This window comes from Pelodiscus sinensis, chromosome 1 (genome assembly GCF_052426305.1).
Source record: "Pelodiscus sinensis isolate ZL-2025 chromosome 1, ASM5242630v1, whole genome shotgun sequence".
NCBI classification, from domain to species: domain Eukaryota; kingdom Metazoa; phylum Chordata; order Testudines; family Trionychidae; genus Pelodiscus; species Pelodiscus sinensis.
In genome coordinates this window covers 226,634,354-226,654,630 of record NC_143052.1, presented here as the reverse complement: position 1 = coordinate 226,654,630, position 20,277 = coordinate 226,634,354, and the positions used below count along the sequence as shown (strand labels likewise).

The 20,277-nt window shown below is 45.1% G+C and overlaps 1 protein-coding gene across 1 annotated transcript in view; it reads right to left on the bottom strand.

The window, feature by feature from the left end:
- Positions 1-19,163, bottom strand: part of PRKX (protein kinase cAMP-dependent X-linked catalytic subunit) — a 112,878-nt gene extending 93,715 nt beyond the window's left edge. The window contains exon 1 of the mRNA XM_075915508.2: positions 18,340-19,163. Coding sequence (XP_075771623.2) covers positions 18,340-18,982 — 643 coding nt within the window. The 5' untranslated portion in view covers positions 18,983-19,163. The remainder of the gene's footprint in view (positions 1-18,339) is intronic.
- Positions 19,164-20,277: the final 1,114 nt, after the last annotated feature.

The following is a 20,277-nucleotide window of genomic DNA, read 5'->3' as shown; positions in this document are numbered from 1 at the left end:
TTCCAGTACAAAAGTGGTGATCTGTCTGTCATGATACTACATAGAGAACAAAGCAGGTCTTAAAACTAAACTGATTGAAAGCCAGAGCCATTGACTTAAAAGTCCTATAAAATATATTTGGTGAGCAAAAAAGCAAACTCTTCAAGTGACCAAGGTTGTTGTTTTTTTCCTTGATAAATAAAATATCCAAGTAGTTTCAAATTAACAGAATTTACTCAAAAGTTAGAAATCAGAGAACTTTATACACCATTAAATATTACATACTGATGCACCCTTCACATACACAGAACAATTAATCAATTGTAAACCAGAGAGCATATCAACCTGGACTGAAATTTACGCACTGTTCTGTGAGGTGGGTAAGAGGTAGTCAGAATTCAATGGCAATGCACATCATAGCTATCAGCCCAAGAAGGAATTCATCACACAATCTTGACCTTAACTTCTCTCTTATGATAGGTATACCTATCACAGCCAGTACATGGCAGTAATGCCTTATGATTGAACAGTGAGTTTCAGATTTAAAAGGATATGTATCACAAATTAGCTGAGGTCAAGTGTTCCATGGAAAGTAAACAGACTCCATTGGAGCAGGTGACAGCTATCTTATTTCGCCAGCACTTGCTTCCAAACTGATCCACAGAGCAGCCATCAACTACTCTGCATGGAGATATGGGGAAAGAAAAAGAAGGAAGAATGGAAAGCCCCTTAATAAAACAGCACAGTAAGATCACAAAAGTTGTTTGGACAATATGAAAGCTGTCATAAAAGGGTCAGAATTCACTAAGTAGACTGGGAAGGGATTCAGTTTTTATTGGTAAACATCAATTTCTCCTTATGACATAGACCACTGGTCACCAACCAGTAGATCAGGATCTACTGGTAGATCTTGGAGCCTCTGACTGGTTTGGCCAAGAAGGTAGCAAGTGCTGGCACTTCAGCTGCCCTTCCACCCTACTGCTGCGCATCTCCTGCACTTTTCCTTGGAGCTGCCTCCCCACACCTCAAGGAACCTCCTGCTTGCTGTGCAGGGAGAGGAGGAGCACTGATGTCAAGGTGCCCCCTCTCCGACCCTGTATCCTATCTCCATAGAGCAGGGTGGTGGGTACAACAGGACTTGGGAGGGAGTTTACTGGCTGCTTTTGGGAGTGGTGCAGGGCCAGAGCAGGGGCGAGCCTGCCTTAGCCCCACTGCACCACCACCCAGGAACCATCTGAGGTAAGCAGTACCCAATCAGAGCCCATGTCCTGAAACCCTACCCCAGTCATGAACCCCTCCCGCACCCCAAGTCCCTGTCCTAGCCCCAAGCACCCCTGCATCCAAACACCCCCCCCAGAGCCCACACCTAAAACCCCCTCCAGTACCCCAAATGCATGCCCTAACATCAGATCAGAGCCCCTCTCGCATTCAAAATCCCTTAACCTAAGACCAGAGCCTGCACCCCAACCTTCTGCCCCAGCCTAGTGAAAGTGAGAGAGGATGGGGGGAGGGAAGGAAGATGCAGTGAGTAGGGGTGGGGCCTTGGAAAAGGGATAAAAAGGAGGCCAGGCAAGGGTATTTGGGTTTGAGGTAGATCTTGGGTTGCACTTCAATTAAAAAAGTGGGCAGCCAAGTTAGGTCTCCTAAATAAAGAAAATAAGTGAAGTAATTTGTGTCAAAACAAAATGTTTAATTTTATATTTCACAAGTCACAACAAAAGACACACACACACACACACACACACTTTTGAATATATAAAGATTCTAAAAAATGTTTCATGTGGGTCAAGACACGAGACAATCTTTAATTTCAAGCATCAATTTTAACAACTATTTCATTTCACGTGTCAATACCAAAATATTTTATTGTTATTTGCAATGTCAAGAAAATGGACAATTTTGTTTTATGCCTCAAAGGAACAGATATATATATATATATATATAAGATATCAAGTGACTACTGAAAATTATGCAGTAGTAATTTTCTTTACTTGATTTCATATTGAACAAACATTTCAAGTCATATACCTTGTTAATTATCCCTTGTTTTAATATTCTTTCTTCCATAAGCCTTTAAAAATATACATATATTTAAAGATATTTGTTGGTAACTGGTGGGTGCCATGGTGGCACACATCTGATGAAGCGCACATGACTTCAATATTGGTGCATAAGACAAAACTCACTCCACTCACGGATCGAAAATCTTAGAGGGAACACTGCTGCGAGTATTATGCCTTGTCTACATTGGCAAGTTTTGTTCTACTGCAGTTGGGGGATGAGGGTAGAAGTGGTTATGTGGGGTGGTAAGATGTTCCAGCAGTGGAGGGCGCTGTGGTGGCCATGCAGGATAGTATGTTGCTGTGTATTACAGAAGGGTGGGCAGCAGCTTGAGAAGTTGCTCTTGTAGCCAGAGAGCAGTGGGGGGAGGGGACGCGTAAGGGGGGTGGCGGTGCAGGGTAATCCAAGGCTCTAAGCCCTGCCTGGGTCTGCCTTATGTCCAAACAAAGCACTGATGTACACAGAGATATCAATAGAATCTTGCTGGGAAATGGTGTCAAAGTTTTGCCCAATGTACTTATTTTCTCACAGAGATTCCACAGCAGAGCAGCCATTTCCCCACTGCTATAGTACGATGCTCTTCCAAAACATTCCTCATACTGTGCTGATGGAAACAAGGCAGCACAGAGTTTGGCCACATAAGAAGTGGGATGCCCTCCCACTCGCATACAGAAGCTGAACCCGGGTTTGCCTGTTAACCTTCTATAGAGATATGTCAGCCAGAGTCATGTCAGTTTGTGGACAAGTGCAGGATTATTACAAATCGTTTCCATGTACACCTGTTGCACAAGCACGGACTGCACTGTCTTGGGGACCCATGCCCAACCCTTTATCCCCCACTCCTTTATCCCTACACCACCATGATCAGAGGGTCTGGAGATATCTGTGTTTGCCTCTAGGGTAACAAGAAAAGTATCAAGTTTTGTTCAGAGATGGGCACAAGACAGGCATTCTAGTGAAATATTACAATTTTTATCATGAAAATGATGGTCATTCCATTGTTAATGGTTACTTTTCCAGACCAGATCTTAAGAAGTCAGGCACGTTTACTAGCAGACGAACCCCATCCACTAAGGAAAAAGCCACAGAAGAACTAGGGAGAATCTGGTCAAGGATGTGTTGTGTCACTCAACACTTCAAACAGAGAAAAGGGAACAAAGAAGGGCTAAGGAGATGCAAGTAAGAACACAAACCTTTGAGCACATGCTAAAAGCTCATGGAAGACCAAAATTAGATGCTGAAGTGTCTTATCAAAATGCAGAGCAAACAGAACCAAAGGCCTCACTGTCAACAAATACAAAAAACTCTTTTCACAGCAAACATCCCCCCACACCCACACATCAGCCTCCATGGCCACACGTGCAAAATTCTTTATCCAGCAATCCTCCTTCTATAGCTAGACATTCATTTTCACAATCAAGTAATTTTTCCCCAGCACACTCCACTCCCATGAAAGCATTTGTGACTTTAACAGCTGGACATTAACACAATGGCGAGGTTTTCCAATAACCCTTACCATTCCTTACCAAGCATCCTAATTTAAAAGACATCAATAAAGAAAAGTGACCTGCAAGTTTCCATGAGTTTGTTTTGTGCAGCGACCTACACCACATTGCTCTGACCCCTGTGGAAACTTGAAATATCCCCTGGGTTTCATGGCAATGCCTCACTCAGGACAAGCAGTGGAATGAGGCAGGGAAGCAATCCCAATACACAAATGTCAGCATCCCTCATTGTCAGAGCCTCCCTGATATTGATGGTCACTCTATGGGCTCCTCTGACAGTACCAGTGCCTGGCTATTCGAACTGTGCATCCAAGCTCTGTGTCTCATTGTTCCACCCATGGCTAAGTACTTCACCGTTACTCTCACGCAAATTATGTAAGCAACCGCATGTGGCCACCACCTTTGGGATATGCTCCTCCGAAAAGTCTAGCCTACCATAGAGACACCTCCATCTCGCTTTCAATCTTCCAAAGGCACATTCAACATCTATGTGACATTGGCTTAGCCTGGTTTTGAACCACACCTTACTGCTGTCCAGGTGTCCCATGTAAGACCTCATGAACTAGGGCTGTACAAAGTAAGCCACGTCACCTAGGGTCACTGTGGGCATTTCCATTTTCCCCACTGTAATTATCTGGTCTGGAAAGGAAGTACCAACATGCAGCTTGCTGTACAGGTTCCTGAAGGTGTGTGCATCATGCACCTTTCCAGATCACCCCACATTTCTGTTGATGAAATGCCCACAGGAATCCACAAGTACCTGAAGCACCATGGAGAAATACCCTTATAACTGATCTATTCCGACGCAAAGTGGGGTGGCACTACAGTGGGAATGTGTGCACTACTGATTGACATGACAGAGTTTGGAAAGTTCATGTCAGCAAAGCAAGCTACTTTATCATCCACATTTCCCAGAGTCACAGTCCCGCACAGCAGAAGCATGATTTGTTGCCCTGCAGACTTGCATAAGTGCTGTCCCAACAGTAAGACTTCCCTACTCCAAACTGATCTGCAACTAAACGGTAGCAATCAGGAGTCACCAGCTTCCACAAAGCAGTGGCAACACGTTTATCAGCCGAGAGAGTAGCCCTCATTTGGGTGTCCTTGTGCTGCAGTTCAGGGCCCAGCTCAGCCCATAACTCCACAAAGGTTGCTTTATGCATCCCAAAGTTCTGTACTCACTGATCTTTACCCTACACCTACCTGACAATGCCATCCCATCACTGAGGGGTGGTTTCTCAAGACAAACAAGTAAGCTAGAAGCCCCCAGAAGACTGGGAAGGAAAGAAGTGGCTGATGGGACGTTTTTCATATTCCAAAAATGCATAGGACTGAAGGTGACACCCAGGCACTGTGGGATGCTTACCCACATTGCTTTGCTCTGTGGGCAAGAGAGCTAACAATGTGGTCATGAAATGTTGATAATGGGTGGCAGAAAAACAGGTTTGATGACTTTTTCATGACAACACTTTCATTGCCAAATTTTTTCAGGGTAAACATAACCTTACACTCTGACATAAATGCATATAAAACACGTTGTCATGGATTTTACATAAACCATATATCTACGCTTTGCTAAACCTGCTGGCTCTCGTATTAGAGTTCATTACACTGTGTGGGGATCAAAGCTGGGGAACAGCATAAACACAATTATATTTTTGGCCTGCAGCTCAGCTGCACACATACATTAACAGAAGCTAACTTTGTTGTTTTCCATTATAGGTCGATTACATTACAGAAAATCCATAAAGAAATATTGCTGCAAATATGATGACCTCAAATTCAAAACAATGACATAGCCTGGAAAGGGACAGAATGACATTTTCTACTCTACAGTTTATAAAACAGACATCTCATGACAGGCAAGTCACACTGCTCAACATGTGAATGGTAGGGTTCGTGATTTAAAAAAAAAAAAAAAAAAATCAACCAAACAATAAGCCAGGCTTTGACAGAAACCTGTTTTGGAAGAATGGAGACAAAAGCAGCAAAAGACTGTCATGCAGTCTGGTACTCCTGTTGTGCTTTGAGGCAATTTGAGAGAATTCAGTCCATGGTTTGAAACTTTTAGTTACTCTGCATCACAAAGATCAGCTGGGAGCACACATCTGCCCAGATGATCAGGCAGGTATTTCCCCCCTCCCCTACCTTCCCATCTGCTGAAGTTTTTGTTCAATAAGCTGCGACCAGGGATCTTTTGAGCAGTGCCCCATTCCTCCCTCACCTCCTTCCACTTACCCTTCCCTAGCCCCTCTTTTTGTTGTACAAAATAAAGATAACGTGTCTTCCAAAATGGAATCTGTCTTTATTGAACAAAATTGGGGGAGACTGGGAAAAGGAGGTGGGAGAGGGGAAGACAGAGGCTGGGAGAGGGGAGGGCAACTAAAATGATCAGGGGTTGGGAACAGGTCCCATATGAAGAGAGGCTAAAGAGACTGGGACTTTTCAGCTTAGAAAAGAGGAGACGGAGGGTGGACAGGATAGAGGTCTCTAAAAGCATAAGTGGGGTGGAGAGGGTGCATACAGAAAAGTTCTTCATTAGTTCCCATAAAGAAGGACTAGAGGACACCAAAGGAAAGGAATGGGTAGCAGGCTTCAAACTAGTAACAGAAAGTTGTTCTTCACAAAGCAAAGAGTCAACCTGTGGAACTCCTTGCTGCAGGAGGCTGTGAAGGCTAGAATTAGAACAGAGTTTAAAGGGAAGTGAGATCAAGTCATGGAGGCTGGGTCCATGGAGTGGTATTAGCCAGGGGGTAGGAGTGGTGTCCCTGCCCAAGGTTTGTGGAAGGCTGGAGAGGGATGGCACGAGACAAATGGCTTGGTCACTGTCTTCGGTCCATCCCCTCCAGGGTCCCTAGGGTTGGCCGCTGTCGGCAGACAGGCTACTGGGCTAGATGGACCTTTGGTCTGACCCAGGACGGCCATTGTAAGCTCAGGGCCCAGGGTCGGGGGTCTCACTGGACCACCTTGATTCTGTTGCACACCTGCTCCTGGGTGGCCAGGCTGGCAGCTCTCCTGCCCTAGACGGCCACTTTCCTGTGCCTAGTGCGGAGATCATGGACGAGGTCCACGATGTCTGCACTAGCCCAGGCGGGTGCCCGCCTCTTGCGGTCCCGGGCAAGCTCCCGGGAGTCGCTAGCCTGGTCCCGGGAAGAGGGGGAGGGCTGGGGGGCATCGAGTGGGTGGCTCGATCCGTGCCAGGTGCAGGGTCTGCTGGCTGGGTGCTGGCAGGCTTGCACCTGGCACGGGCACCGTAGACAGCCCGTGCCCCTTTAAGGGGTCCAGGGCCGGGAGGGGGACAGAAGAGTTTCCCTAGTGTTGGCCAGAGTGGCCACCAGGGAAACCTGGGGAGGGCTAGCCTCCCACTAGTTCGAACTAAGGGGCTATACACCCCTTAATTCGAACTAGCTAGTTCGAACTAGGCTTAATCCTCGTAAAATGAGGTTTTCCTAGTTCAAACTAAGTGCTCCGTTAGTTCGAATTAAATTCGAACTAACGGAGCGCTAGTGTAGCGCCTATGAAAGTTAGTTCGAACTAACGGACGTAGTGTAGACATACCCTAACAGAGTAACAAAATATGTAGATGTTTGTTTGGATCTGTGCGTGTGTGTGTAGTTGATGGATTTCCACTCCATACGGCTGAATGCAGTGCTTTGCATGTTCAAAAGCTCATGATACTATCTACATGTTTTGTTAGTCTTTAAGGTGCTACTAGACTGTTGTTTTTTAAGTTTTTCCTATGGAAGAAGAGTTGTAGGCTAAGATTTTTCTCCCTTCTGAAGTTTTTTTCAGCAGAATCTTAATTAAAACAGCAAAAGGGAAGACATCAGAGGCAACAAAGGAAGGGGGAGGGGAGACGATTAGGAGTTGGTGCTGGGTGGAGCCAGTTTAAAAGCTGGTTCACCCGAGCACCATCTCTGCAGGAGTCAGGGGAAGCAGACACACAGCATCTGGGAACAAACATGTGCTGGGACTTAGCTGTCCAGACTCGCACTGGGTCCCAGACACTGCACCTCTGCCTTTTGTTTAAAAAGCAGAGCCACAGGGAACCCTTTCATCAACCAATCAAACAGTCGATGGAGATTCCATCAACTACTCCATTAGCTTCCTACCCACTATTCAGATCCCTAGTTGTGTCATCAGTCTTTTTTTCATGAAGCCTTAAAACAATAGAGCCTTATCTCTGCTCAAGGAGTACTCTGGGAATACACCTGCTTCAATACAAAGAATGTTTAGTGCTACAATATCTCAGATGCTTTGGCAGGCCAAAGTTCAGGTTAGCCAAATTTCAGCCACAAACATTGTTCAAAATAGTTTTTGGGAGGGACCATTCTCCCAAATTCTATGCCTGCTTCATTTTTACATGCTGAGGAAGATGTTTATTCTGCAAGTAGCAGACCTTGTAATGCTTTTCTCAAATTATGGTCTAAGATCTGTACACCTCTGAATTAGAGATTGCCCTGTTTTTGCGTACAGGAAATGGAGGAACAAGCTCAGTACTCCTTATTTCCATGGTACAAAAATTTACAATTGATTTATAGTTACGTTGGGTTTTTCTATTTTTAACATTTTTTAATCAACAGAATCAATTCCTCAAACAGAGAGCCACAAATCCTAGCAAGATAATGTGGTGATGATTCTTGACTGTAAGTTTGTCTTTTAGTTCTGTACTTTGAAAACAGCCCATGTTTTTGAACTGTATGTGAATGACCTACCATATCCTCCTCTATGTAAGGCAGTTAAGATTCCAAACCGTAGTAATGGCAGATCTCAAAAGGTATATACGGAAAAGTTTCCCCATATCTTCATTACATGCATTTTAACATCTGTAGTGTGTACTGTCATTAAATAATTGTCTATTCCCTTTCCATAGTTTCATGCAACTGTAAAAATAAGGAATAAAAATAAATATAAAAATAAAAATCAGGGTCCAACAGTCCTAACTATAGGGGTCAACAGCCAAACTGTCAGGCATGTAAACTCTTCCACACAGGGCATGAAATAATTTGAAATTTTTTTTAATTGTTAGCTTCATACACAGGCAGTATCCTGTGTTGCTGGCTTTGCTGTGCAACAGCACAACACAGCAGGAGATGCTCTTAGCAGGTACTGCTTAGCTATTATGATACCATCCTAAGCCTGTTTCCTTAGCTGCCAACTTTCTTCCAGCACTGCAGTGAAGCCGTTTTTTCAAGCACTGAGGGAGAAGTAACCATATTAGGGATGTAAAAAATGGTTTTAAAATGTAACTGTTAAAAACAATAGTGGTTACATAGGCTGCAGGCTCTGCAGCATAAAGCTAAGTAAGCTTTATACTGCAGAACCCACAGTGAAGCTTCCCCAGGAGCAGGGCTGGCAGCCCCTACTGGTTAACCAGAACTGGTAAACTTCACAGATTAAACGGTTAATCATTTACATCTCTAAACAATACGTCCTCTCCTTCCCCAAAACTAACCATAAAAATCAAGATTTTACTTAGTCTGAAGGCCACAATTTTAATTATGAACTATACTGATTCCACATTGATTCTTACAATTGTGAAATTATTACCGATGTGCTTTCAGAGAGCTCTGTGGAGTGGAAAAGCAAGGTGCTTTTCTTCATGTTCAAAGAATCTTTCTGAAATTATCATCTATTTATAGATGCAGTACTTGAATTTTATCTTGAGTTATATAAAGATAGCACAAAAATGCATTAATTTCATACAGTCAAACACACACACACACACACACACACACACACACACACACACACACACACACACACACACACACAGAGCTGCCTCCATCTTTCATACAAAAATCAAAATCCTGCAACCTCCCTTCAGAACTGACCTTAGCATTTTAGAGTGGAAATATGAATATTTCACCACGTACTATACTCTGCCATAATTATATAAAAAACAGAGACTTTGAGAGTTCAGAAAAAAATCTTCACAATTATTTTGTCTCCTCTCCACCCCTTCATCACCAAGGGGGGAAAAAAATTGGAACAGCATCAGTTTCTACTGATAAAAATGTAGAACCCAGCTATCAGTATAATGACAACTATGCCTGGATCCTATTGAAATATAAGAAATATGCCAATTGTATAAGTAACAAAGAAATGGGCTCCTTTTTAATCAGTCAGAGATTTGCCTATAGGATCAACTGATGTGCCAGATTATTTAAGAACATAAGAATGGCCATAGTGTGTCAGACCAAAGGTCCATCTGTGACAGCGCATTGGGGGTCCCCCATCTCCTACACCCCAAAATGGCACAAACAGACTGCACCAGCCGGTGGAATAGAGGAAGTTTACTGCCTCTCCAGGATACAGCACAGCACAGATGTAATCTGGTCACAGAGCTGGGCTAGGATGCCTCAGGCCCCCTTGAGATGGGGGGAGACTGGGCCCCTAAACTCCAGCCCCTTTCCCTAGGCCCGTGGTCCCCAACACGGTGCCCGCGGGCACCATGGCACCCACGGGGCCATTTGCATGCGCCCGCCAGGCACTCGGGGCTGGCCTGGCCCGGCCCCGGGCACATGGCGGGGCGCTTGCGGGGAGCATCGGCCCCGGGCGCGCGGCACTTGCGGGGGGAAGGGGGGAAGCGCCGGCCCCGGGCGCGCAGCGCTTGCGGGGGGGGGAGCGGCGGCCCCGGGCGCGTGGCTATGGGGGGGGCCCCGGGCGCGTGGCTATGGGGGGGGCCCCGGGCATGCGGCTATGGGGGGGCGCTCCCTGGCGCGCAAGTGTCCCCGCCCCCTGGCGCCCGGCGGGCGAATGGCCACGCCCCCTGGCGCCCGGCAACCTCAAAAGGTTGGGGACCACTGCCCTAGGCTGTCTCCTCCATGCTCCCAGACAGCAACTAACCCACACTCTTCAAGCCCTGCCCCCCAGCCAGGGCAGCATTCCCCCTTCCTTTATCCCTCTCCATGGGGGGTGTCTGGTTCAACAGGTTTGGCGTCACCTTTGCATACTGAGGTTTTCCCTGCTGGGTCTTGCTCCAGACAGCAGAGGTCACCACAGCCCAGCAAGTACCCCCACTACGTCACACCATCTATCCCAGTATGCTGTCTGCTGATAGTGCCCGATACTAGATGCCCCAGCGAGAGGGATCACAGCAGATAAACCTCATATGATCCCTCCCTAGTCACCCACCTCCAGAGAAACAGAGGCTAAGGACACCATTCCTACCCATCCTGGCTAATAGCCATTGATGGATCTAACCTCCATGAATCTATCTAGCTCTTTTTTGAACACTGCTAAAGTTCTAGCCTTTACCACATCTTCTGGCAAGGAGTTCCACAGGTTGACTGTGCACTGAGTGAAGAAAAACTTCCTTTTGTTTGTTTTAAACCTGCTGCCTATTAATTTCATTTGGTGACCCCTAGGTCTTATATTGTGGGAATAAGTAAATAACTTTTCCTTATTCACTTTTTCCACACTAGTCATGATTTTATAGACCTCTATCATATCTCCCCTTAGTCTCCTCTTTTCTAAGATAAGAAGTCCAAGTCTTTTTAAACTCTCTTGGGACCTGTTCCAAACCGCTATTTTTGGATGCCCTTTTCTGAACCTTTTCTAATGCCAATATATCTCTTTTGAGATGAGGTGACCACATCTATACATAGTATTCAAGATGTGGGCATACCATGGTTTTATACAGCAGCAATAAAATATTTTCTGTCTTATTCTCTATCCCTTTTTTAATGACTCCTAACAGTCTATTTGCTTTTTTGACTGCCACTACACACTGAGTAGATGTTTTCAGAGAACTATCCACAATGACTCCAAGATCTCTCTCTTGAGTAGTTGTAGCCAAATTAGTCCCCATGATATTGTATATACAGTTGGGATTATTTTTTCCAGTATGTATTACTTTACATTTATCAACATGAATTCTCGTTTGCCATTTTGTTGCCAAATCACTTAGTTTACTATCGCCCCTTTCACTCCACCCCATCTCACCATTTTTTATCTATAGTCAACAATATTCATACAAAATAAGCACAAAAATCTCATCGTTTTACCTATTTAAAAAATATGCACACACAAAGATGCAAGCAGTCTACAGGTAAATGCAATAAAATAAAGGGTCAAATATTTAATAAGATTCACTGTACTAGGAGTTATGGGCACATTTTCTTACTATATGCACCCACTTCTCCTTCCATCCAAATCCATAATATTTCCACTATTGTCTTTCCTCTCCTATCAGTTTTAAAAATTACATCCACTTCCTTACTCTTCTGTGTTGTTTTACCCTCCAGTCTCTTATTTGTGTTCTCTCTGCTCCCCAGTGTAGCGTGTCATCTTTGCTCCTACCTATATTTCTGTCTTTAAGGTCCACCTGACCTTTCTCCCCTGTGTGCTCTATGCTCATACTTTGCATTTATAAGATGCAGTACCTTCCATCTGACCTCCACACATTTTAAAACTAGTTTAGCCTAAACTCCCCAAAGAGATTACATCAGTGTTCTTACCCTCATTTACTATAATAAAGAAAGAAGTTAATGGCCTGATTTATAGAAGTTCTATATGCTGGAAACTGCATAGGAACTTAAATGGAGCTTCACATGCTCAGTGCTTTGGAAATTTAGACCACAACAGAAGATTTGGTAAGCACCTAGCAGCCTAACTTTGCTTGAAAGGACTGAGATTTAGATGCCTAAATAAGTTTTTAAAATTTGGGCCTAAGTGTCTTGCCAAAGGTAACACAGGGCTTGACTTCACTACTACTCTTCAGCAAACGTGGAAAAAACCTGCTATGTTCATGGGAGCGTGCTCTCAGGTCAATGTAATTAGTCCACCTCAATGAGAGATAGAAGCTATGTCGGTAGCAGAGCGCCTCCTGCTAACAGAGCATTGTGAAGACACTGCTTGAAGTCAGTGTAACTTACATTGTTCAGGAGGGTATTTTTTCCATACCCGAGTGATGAAAGTTACAGCAACTTGCATGGTAGTGTAGACAAAACACCCAGAAAACACTCTCATTTCCATTCTTTAAGTACAAGACCACTCTTTTAGTACTTCCATAGCTCCTCCTTAAAAGGCTACAAGAAAACAATAGCTATCCCGTTGCGTTTTGTTCATAGGAATACACCTCTGATGCACTTCTAATCCTCTGGATGCACCCTTTGCACTGACAGATTTTAGTGTCCCCAAAGCTACAAAAAAGGCTATGCTGGTATTGGCACAAGGATTTATGATGTAGTACTCCTGTGTGCAAGAAGGATCAGTTGAGACTGACTCCCCCCCCACCCTATCAAGCGAAGCAATTCCTATAGAATGGAGCACAGATACCAGCACAAACTGGTTAAATTCAACTTTGAGTGTGAAAGTAAAGGCATCAATCTTTCAATTCACCTGAAAGATACTATTCCTTCAGGAAGACTGAAATATATTTCAATCATGCAGCTGGAAAAGCAACTCCCTTCAAATGGGAGGGAATTACATGTGAAATAATACACCTTTCTAAGGAGACTTTTACTTACACTCTTAGTTTCTGGAAAAGCATAAAAACACCTTAAATCACGGGTATTTTTTATGTTTGGTTGGGTTATTTTTTTTTTACTAAACCAGTAAAACTATTTTGATTAGGGGTATGATTTTTTTTTAACCAAAACAGTTACAGGCAGTCCCCGAGTTACGCGGATCCGACTTATGTCGGATCCGCAGTTACGAACGGGGCTTTTCTCGCCCCGGAGGACGGGAGCGGCGGGACGCCCAGATGCGCCGCGGTCCGCCACCCCCGTCCTCCGGGGCGAGAAAAGCTGCTTCCCGTCTCCCTGGTCTGCAGGGAGATGGGGAGCAAAGCCTTGGAGCACGCCCGCAGCAGGACAGCCCGGGCACGCTTGAGCTGTCCCGCTGCGGGCGTGCTCCAAGGCTTTGCTCCCCATCTCCCTGCAGACCAGGGAGACGGGGAGCAAAGCCTCGGAGCACACCAGCAGTGGGACAGCCGCGACGCGCCTGGACTGTCCCGCTGCCCGCGTGTTTTGCGGCTTTGCTCCGCGTCTCCCAGGTCAGCAGACCAGGGAGACGGAGCAAAGCCGTGGAGGACTTGGGCGGTCCCGCCACCCCCATCTCCCTGGTCTGCTGGGGAGGGGGGGTGCAGCTAATGCCCCCCCCCCAGCAGACCAGGCTTTTCTTGCCTACCCCTGGGGTAGAGCAGCTGGGGGCTGCCGGGTTGGTCCCGCAGTACCGCTCCGGACCAACCCGGCAGCACCCCAGCTGCTCTGCCCCAGGCGTCCCCAAGTCAGCCGCTGCTGAAACTGACCAGCGGCTGACTACAGGAAGCCCGAGGCAGAGTTGCTCTGCCCCAGGCTTCCTGGAATCAGCCGCCGATCAGTTTCAGCAGCAGCTGACTTGGGGACGCCTGGGTTTCTTAAGTTGAATCTGTATGTAAGTCAGAAATGGCGTCCAGATTCAGCCACGGTTGAAACTGATCAGTTTCAGCAGCGGCTGATGCCAGTTCCGACTTACATACAGATTCAACTTAAGAACAAACCTACAGTTCCTATCTTGTAGGTAACCCGGGGACTGCCTGTATACCAATAAAAGCCCAAATGTGAACATAGTTATACTAGTAACTATTCCCCTTCTTGCACAGAATTAGCTAGACTGGTATAAACGCCTTTATACAACTATAACTGCATACATGATAGGGGGTGGAACAGCTCTGTTTATACCAGCATAGTACATGTCTAGTGTAGACAACCCTTTACAGTAGGAACACAGGTCCTGTCTTGAATCTCATTAAAATTAATGCTTAGTTGCTGTACCTGGCTTACCACTCCAACACCAAACTAATCACATACATCAATTGCACTGCCCACTGTCCCTTTCCACTCCTTTCACAACTATCCTTGAATGAGAATTGATTTGTTCTCATGTCTTATGGCTCTGAAAGGAAAGCAGATTCAGAGACTGGGGAAATGAAAGGTTAGTTTGGATGGCAGGACTCTGTCTCTCCATATTTGCTAGTAATCAATAAGTCAACGACTTCTTTGGTGCTGAATTATTTACAAAATTATCTGTTCCAACTGAATTCCATCTGTGTGTCAGTTTAAGTATAAACTGTCCATCCTCCCAAATTCTAGTTGTGACTTGCTACTGTGTGGTGGAAGAATCCTGCAATGATACACCTCCCTGTTACTCTCATGTTTTATTTGTAAAGGGAAGGAGTTATCTTAACTGTTATATTTTACATATGTCTGTAACATCAGTAGAAGCTGGATCAGAGATTATTCAGGTATTCACATCACTACTTTTGTGTAGCTTTGTTGACAACCATAGCACATGCCTAAGTGCTTAAGTCAGAGATTCAGAAGACACTGCAATGCAGGGATATTCCCTAGTTTATTCTTCAGTGTTTTCTCTTGGGAAACTATTCCCTAGGTCTTACTGTGAACAAGTCTACCCCAATATTCCACTTATGTTTTCTTCCATTCTAGGACATGGAGATTCAATTAACCTTGCAATGACCCCCTTTAGCATAAATTTATAAGAGTAACTGCTATGGGGATTAATTTAACTTTGAACTTCCTTAGCTGCACATATTTGCAGATACAGTCAAGTCAAAGCATGATGGGGAAAGAAGTCTGAATTTGCCACAACCCAGTTAAGTTAACTACTGTAATAAGATTAGCAGTCAAAGTAGATTTAATTTTAGTAAGTAACACTGCACTGAACCAATACCGCAGATCTTACAATATTTCTGCTATCCTGTCTCAATCCTGAATTTCCAGTCTGTGCACACTTTAGTCATCACATGCTCCTATTCTTTTCCAAACTCTTCTCTTTTGGGACTTCTTTTCCTTTTGAGGAGAGAAGAGATTTCATTTCTCCCTTTTGTTTTCCACAAGGACCCTTTTCCATAAGTCCCCTTCTTCTGGCCATGCAAGGTGTGATGTCTCTCTCCTTAACCTACCAATAACGTTTCTTCAATTACAGTGGGATTATTCCAGACAAAGTATTGCAGGAGCAATAGAAGGACACAAGCACATCTGGACATTTTCACGCAAACTGCAGTTGGATCACAGTAGATTGTTCAAGGACAGGTGTCAATTTGTGGGAGAGAGAGAAGGAAGGAAGAAAAGGAACAAAGGACAGAACAAGAGATAATAAGAACTAAGCCACTTCAATTTAAACACAGATGCTTTGTATTGAAGATGTGAGAATGCAACAATTCATTCAAGTCTCTACAGCAACTAAATTATATCACTTTTTTCTTCTTCTGAAACCTATAGAACTGATGTGTATTTGCCAAGTAACAGCACAGAAGAAACTATCAACTTCCCTTTGAGAGTGGGTAGAACTTTTTTTTTTTAAAGTCGTCCTTTAAAAATTCATTATCCAAAGTGATGTTATGATTGAATTGTTGAGCAGACAGCCAATATCTTTTTTTCATTATCTATTTAAGAGACCTTAATAGTTTGAAGTTAAGAAAAAGCTGTTACACATTTTGGTTCCTTTAAAAAGAACTTCCACTAAAATTAATCAAAAAATTGTATGCATAACTATTAAATCAGAACAATAGCTGTTATTCAACAGACTACACCTATGCAAGAAATTACTAGAATGCTTTGTACAGAAGCAGAATTCCTACAATGGTAAAATAAGAGATTTTTGCCCGTGTTTTGTTTAAGGGGTTGTTTTTGTATTTTTCCATGATTATGCAATTAAATACAAGTCTGGAGTTATTTATAACATGCAGCTTCATCATACCACAAATTTTAGTTTAGAGCACTTCATGGGGATTTGTTTAAAAGCAACTTTTTTCACCATATCTGATATGTCCAAGCTTACCTCAGTATTTTTTTAATTTCACTCTGCTGATGCTTGGGTAAGGGAAAGTGGGAAAAGATATGACTATCTAGTTAAAGCAACTTAAAAAAACCGCACGGATACACAAAATAATGTTAACCTGGATCATATTTCTTTAGCAAGATAGGGAACAAGTTTAAACTGAATGCCCATGATTTTTTACACTTGTTTAATCAAAATCAGTTTTAAAATCAGTTTAAGTTAAATCATCTCAACTTCCTTTTTTAGACAGGAGTCTTCATACCAACTGATTTAAACAGTCCTCTCTCACGTTTTGGAGTTTCTGCATCTGTGCTTCATCAGAGACGCTATTATGCCAACAGGAGAACTTCTGGCAACATAAGCAACAGCAAAAGTGGACACAGGTAAAAAAAAATATAAATGCATGGTCCATGCACTGCTAAACTGCAGCCGGCTGCTCCTACTTTCTCCCTCCTCCCCCCCAAACCAGGACCACTGTGCCTTCCGTTCTCAGATGGCAGGTAAAAGTTTTTGAAGAGAAACACTCTTCTTTACACCTCTTCTCCATCAGCATTCTCTACAGAACCCTGACTTATTTTATTACACCGATTTGTTTCTTTTGTTATCCAAATAATCATCCCTTTTTGGCATTGTACTGGAAAGTATAAATAAATGTTTGTTATGGATGCATATGCAACCATTTGAACCTAATACAAGAACATACAGATTTACACATGCACACATTCTTGGAGTCACTTAGCTGATATCAGACTAGATGCAAATACCATTCAAATTACTGTAGATGTATACAGAGTGTAAATGCTGCAATGAAGGATACTATTTAAACACAAAACTGGAATGCTTTGGTTCTCATAAAAATGGAGATCAATGTAAGGTGTGCAAGAAATCAAAAGATGCTACTTTACCATCTTCCACAATTCCGTTCAGTACAAAGCCCTTTTACACTAGTTACCAAGAGGGCATTGTGGATCAGATTGTGAATTATATTTAATTGGCTGTTAGTTAACCTGCCCTCCTCAGTGACCCAAAAACTTCATTTAAACTATGAATGTATTTTAACATGACTTTGATGAATGGGCTAAGACAAAGCCACATAAAATAGTATTACCAAAATAATGTATAGCATTGAATGCTGATTGCCTCATCCCCACAAGCAGGCCCAAAATCACATTATTAACTGGTTCACTTGTGACTCACACATGATTATGCAGTGAGCAATGATCCAGCTCACCTCACTTCTCTTTTTTTAAAACCATATTCAAAACTGTTCTCAGACAGTCTGGACATAACTTGTATGCATACTTGTAGTGCCTACAATGCTCAGCTGGATGCATGCAGAGGAGTAGGAACGGTGCAATGTTAGATTGGAACAAAAATTAAATGAGAAAAGTTACAACCACAATAATGCACCAAGCCATGCGAACTACAACTTTCATTCAAAAATGGGTCAAGTGAAACCAGCTTTCAAAGGAGGCTCAAGTTCAAAGCAATATACTGTACTGCGACAGACAAACGCATAAACTGGCAAAAAATGAAAAAAAAAGGCTTAACTTGTGTTTCATATAGATACCGAGCAAGACACTTACTATAGGCACACAAGATATCGCAATTTTCCATAGAGTCAATAGGTTTCTTAGTGGGTGCCACCTGCCAGCCATTGCACTGACATTTACAGAGCTGAACTCCGCTGTTTCGGATACAGCACCTCGAAACGCTCAGGAAATACCCAGCAGGCACTAAAGTCTTCTGAAAACCACTGGAGAGGAGCAGGGCCAAGCGGAAGCCGGGCATGGAAGATGCCCCTGGGGACCAGCCAGGGAAAGGCACCCGGGACAGCAAAGGGGCAAAGCGGTGCCACCGCCAGCTGCGGAGCCAGCAGCTGGTGCTCGGGGCGCGTGGTCAGAGTGCCCGCACCCCATCTGGCCGCTGGGTACTTGGGCAGGGGACGCGGCGCCTTTGTTCGTCCCGACCGCACAGGGGCTGCGCCCCGGCTCCCCCGCTCACTCACCCACAGTCGCCAGGGTCTCCAAATCCTCCAGCTTGCAGGCGGGCGGCTCGGGCGGCGCCGGGGAGCCGGGGCTGGAGGAAGGAGCAGGCTGGGGCTCGCCGGTCCCCGCCACCTCGCCGCCGCCGGCGCTTTTGGCCCCCGCTTTGGCCTTCACCGCGCTGAGCGGCTCCATGGGCTTGGGCGCGCTAAGTTCGCGTCTCCGGAGCCGGCGCGGCCGCTCCCCCTTCAGCAGCGGCGGCTGCCCCGCCGGGCCAGTTCCTGGTTCAGCCTCCCCACGACCGCCGGGCTGCCCAGCATCGCGCCCCAGCCGCCGCCGCCCTGTCCCGCGCCGCAGCAGCAGCCGCCGCCGCCGCGCGCCCTGCCTTGCTTCCCGCGCCGCCTCTCCCGCCTCCCGGAGCCGCCGAGCAGACAATGGGCAGCCCGGGCGGGCGGGCGAGGCGAGCGCTGAGCCGCACGCGGGGCGGGAGGAGGCGGGGCGGGGCTTGGCCTCCTGCAGCTGCAACACAGGCCAGTCCCGCCGAGGGAAGCGGGGAGGCGCCGGCGGCACCAGAGCGTGGAACTGGGTCTCTGCCTCTGCACGCAGCCCGCCCGGTCCCTCTGGAGGGAGGCTGGCTGGCTGGCAGCGGGCTGGTGCCTTCTTCATCCAGGTGTCCTCCGCCCCGTTTCAAAACTACGGCTCTTCCTCCCAGCCAGCGACCTCCACCCCCGGGGGCACCTGAGGCCGCCGTTCAGGCTCTCTCTTCCTCGCCACCTGGTACAGCAGAGTCGGGGTGGGGCATGTTCGAGGGGCTCCCTGGCTGCGCGCCGGCCAGCTTCTCCCAGGCCAGAGAGTGGCTGGAAATAGAAAAGTTTTCAGGGGGGGGGGGGGGGGAGAGACTCGCGCAAAAGCGTGGTAATGCGGGAAAGAGCCAGAGACCCGCCAGTCTGGACTGGGGTCATTCCAGTTCGCTTCCCCACCCAGCGCCACCATAAGAGGCACCCGGAAGGTTCGCTGCTGCCAAATCTGCCACACGAGGCCAGCACTCAGTCCTGCTTCTACCTCTCCTCCCCCTTCCATCCTTCGCACGTTCGTTTGCATAGTGTCAGTTGCAGACATTTAACCCTCGACATTTTATATGGGGGCGTAGTCGGTTGCAGTAAATGCAATCTGGCATGAACTCAGAGGAAAGAGCCTTCTAGTACAGGGTTAATATGTTTGCCTACGATGGGTTCAACCAAAGACACACAAACATTTCCTGCTACAGTTGTGTTGTCACACTTATTTTTTCGTAATGTTTTAACATTCATCCACATTGAAATATATTATGTGTGAACTAGCTACTGTATAACACTACTTGAATTGGATGCAAATGACCGCACAAAGTATAAGGCAATGAAGAATCAAGCTCATTGACTTTTTTTTGTAGGGGTAGACCTCAACATTGAGGCAAAAATGGTTACTAATTATAATAAAAGTAACTTACCTATATCTTTGCTGAATTGTAGGAGACACTTTGTTATTTTCACACACATGATGCTGCTCATTTTTGTAACAAGCTACTTTCATATACAAATATTTATATTAATTGGGCAATTAGTTACTTGCCAGTGCTCGAGCAACTCCTTACTATAAGAAAACCCCACAGAAAGATTAGTAAGAGGGGGAAAAACACACTGTCTTCTTTGATGACCATTTCCATCTAAACACTGTCAATAATTTGTTTCTAAAATGATTAATTTGAAAGTTGAAAAACTTTTAAATAGGGATGTTTGGACTCATTTGAAAAATAATCTCAACTTTTATTAAATTCAATAGGACTGAAGGGATCTGATCTGAATAAAGAGTTAAAACTCTGTCATGAGTTATTTTGATCAGACAAAATCATTTACAACTCTTGCTATATATACAATCAGCAGAAAGCATCTTCAGTTCATGAATATGTAATCAAGGCCCTCCCA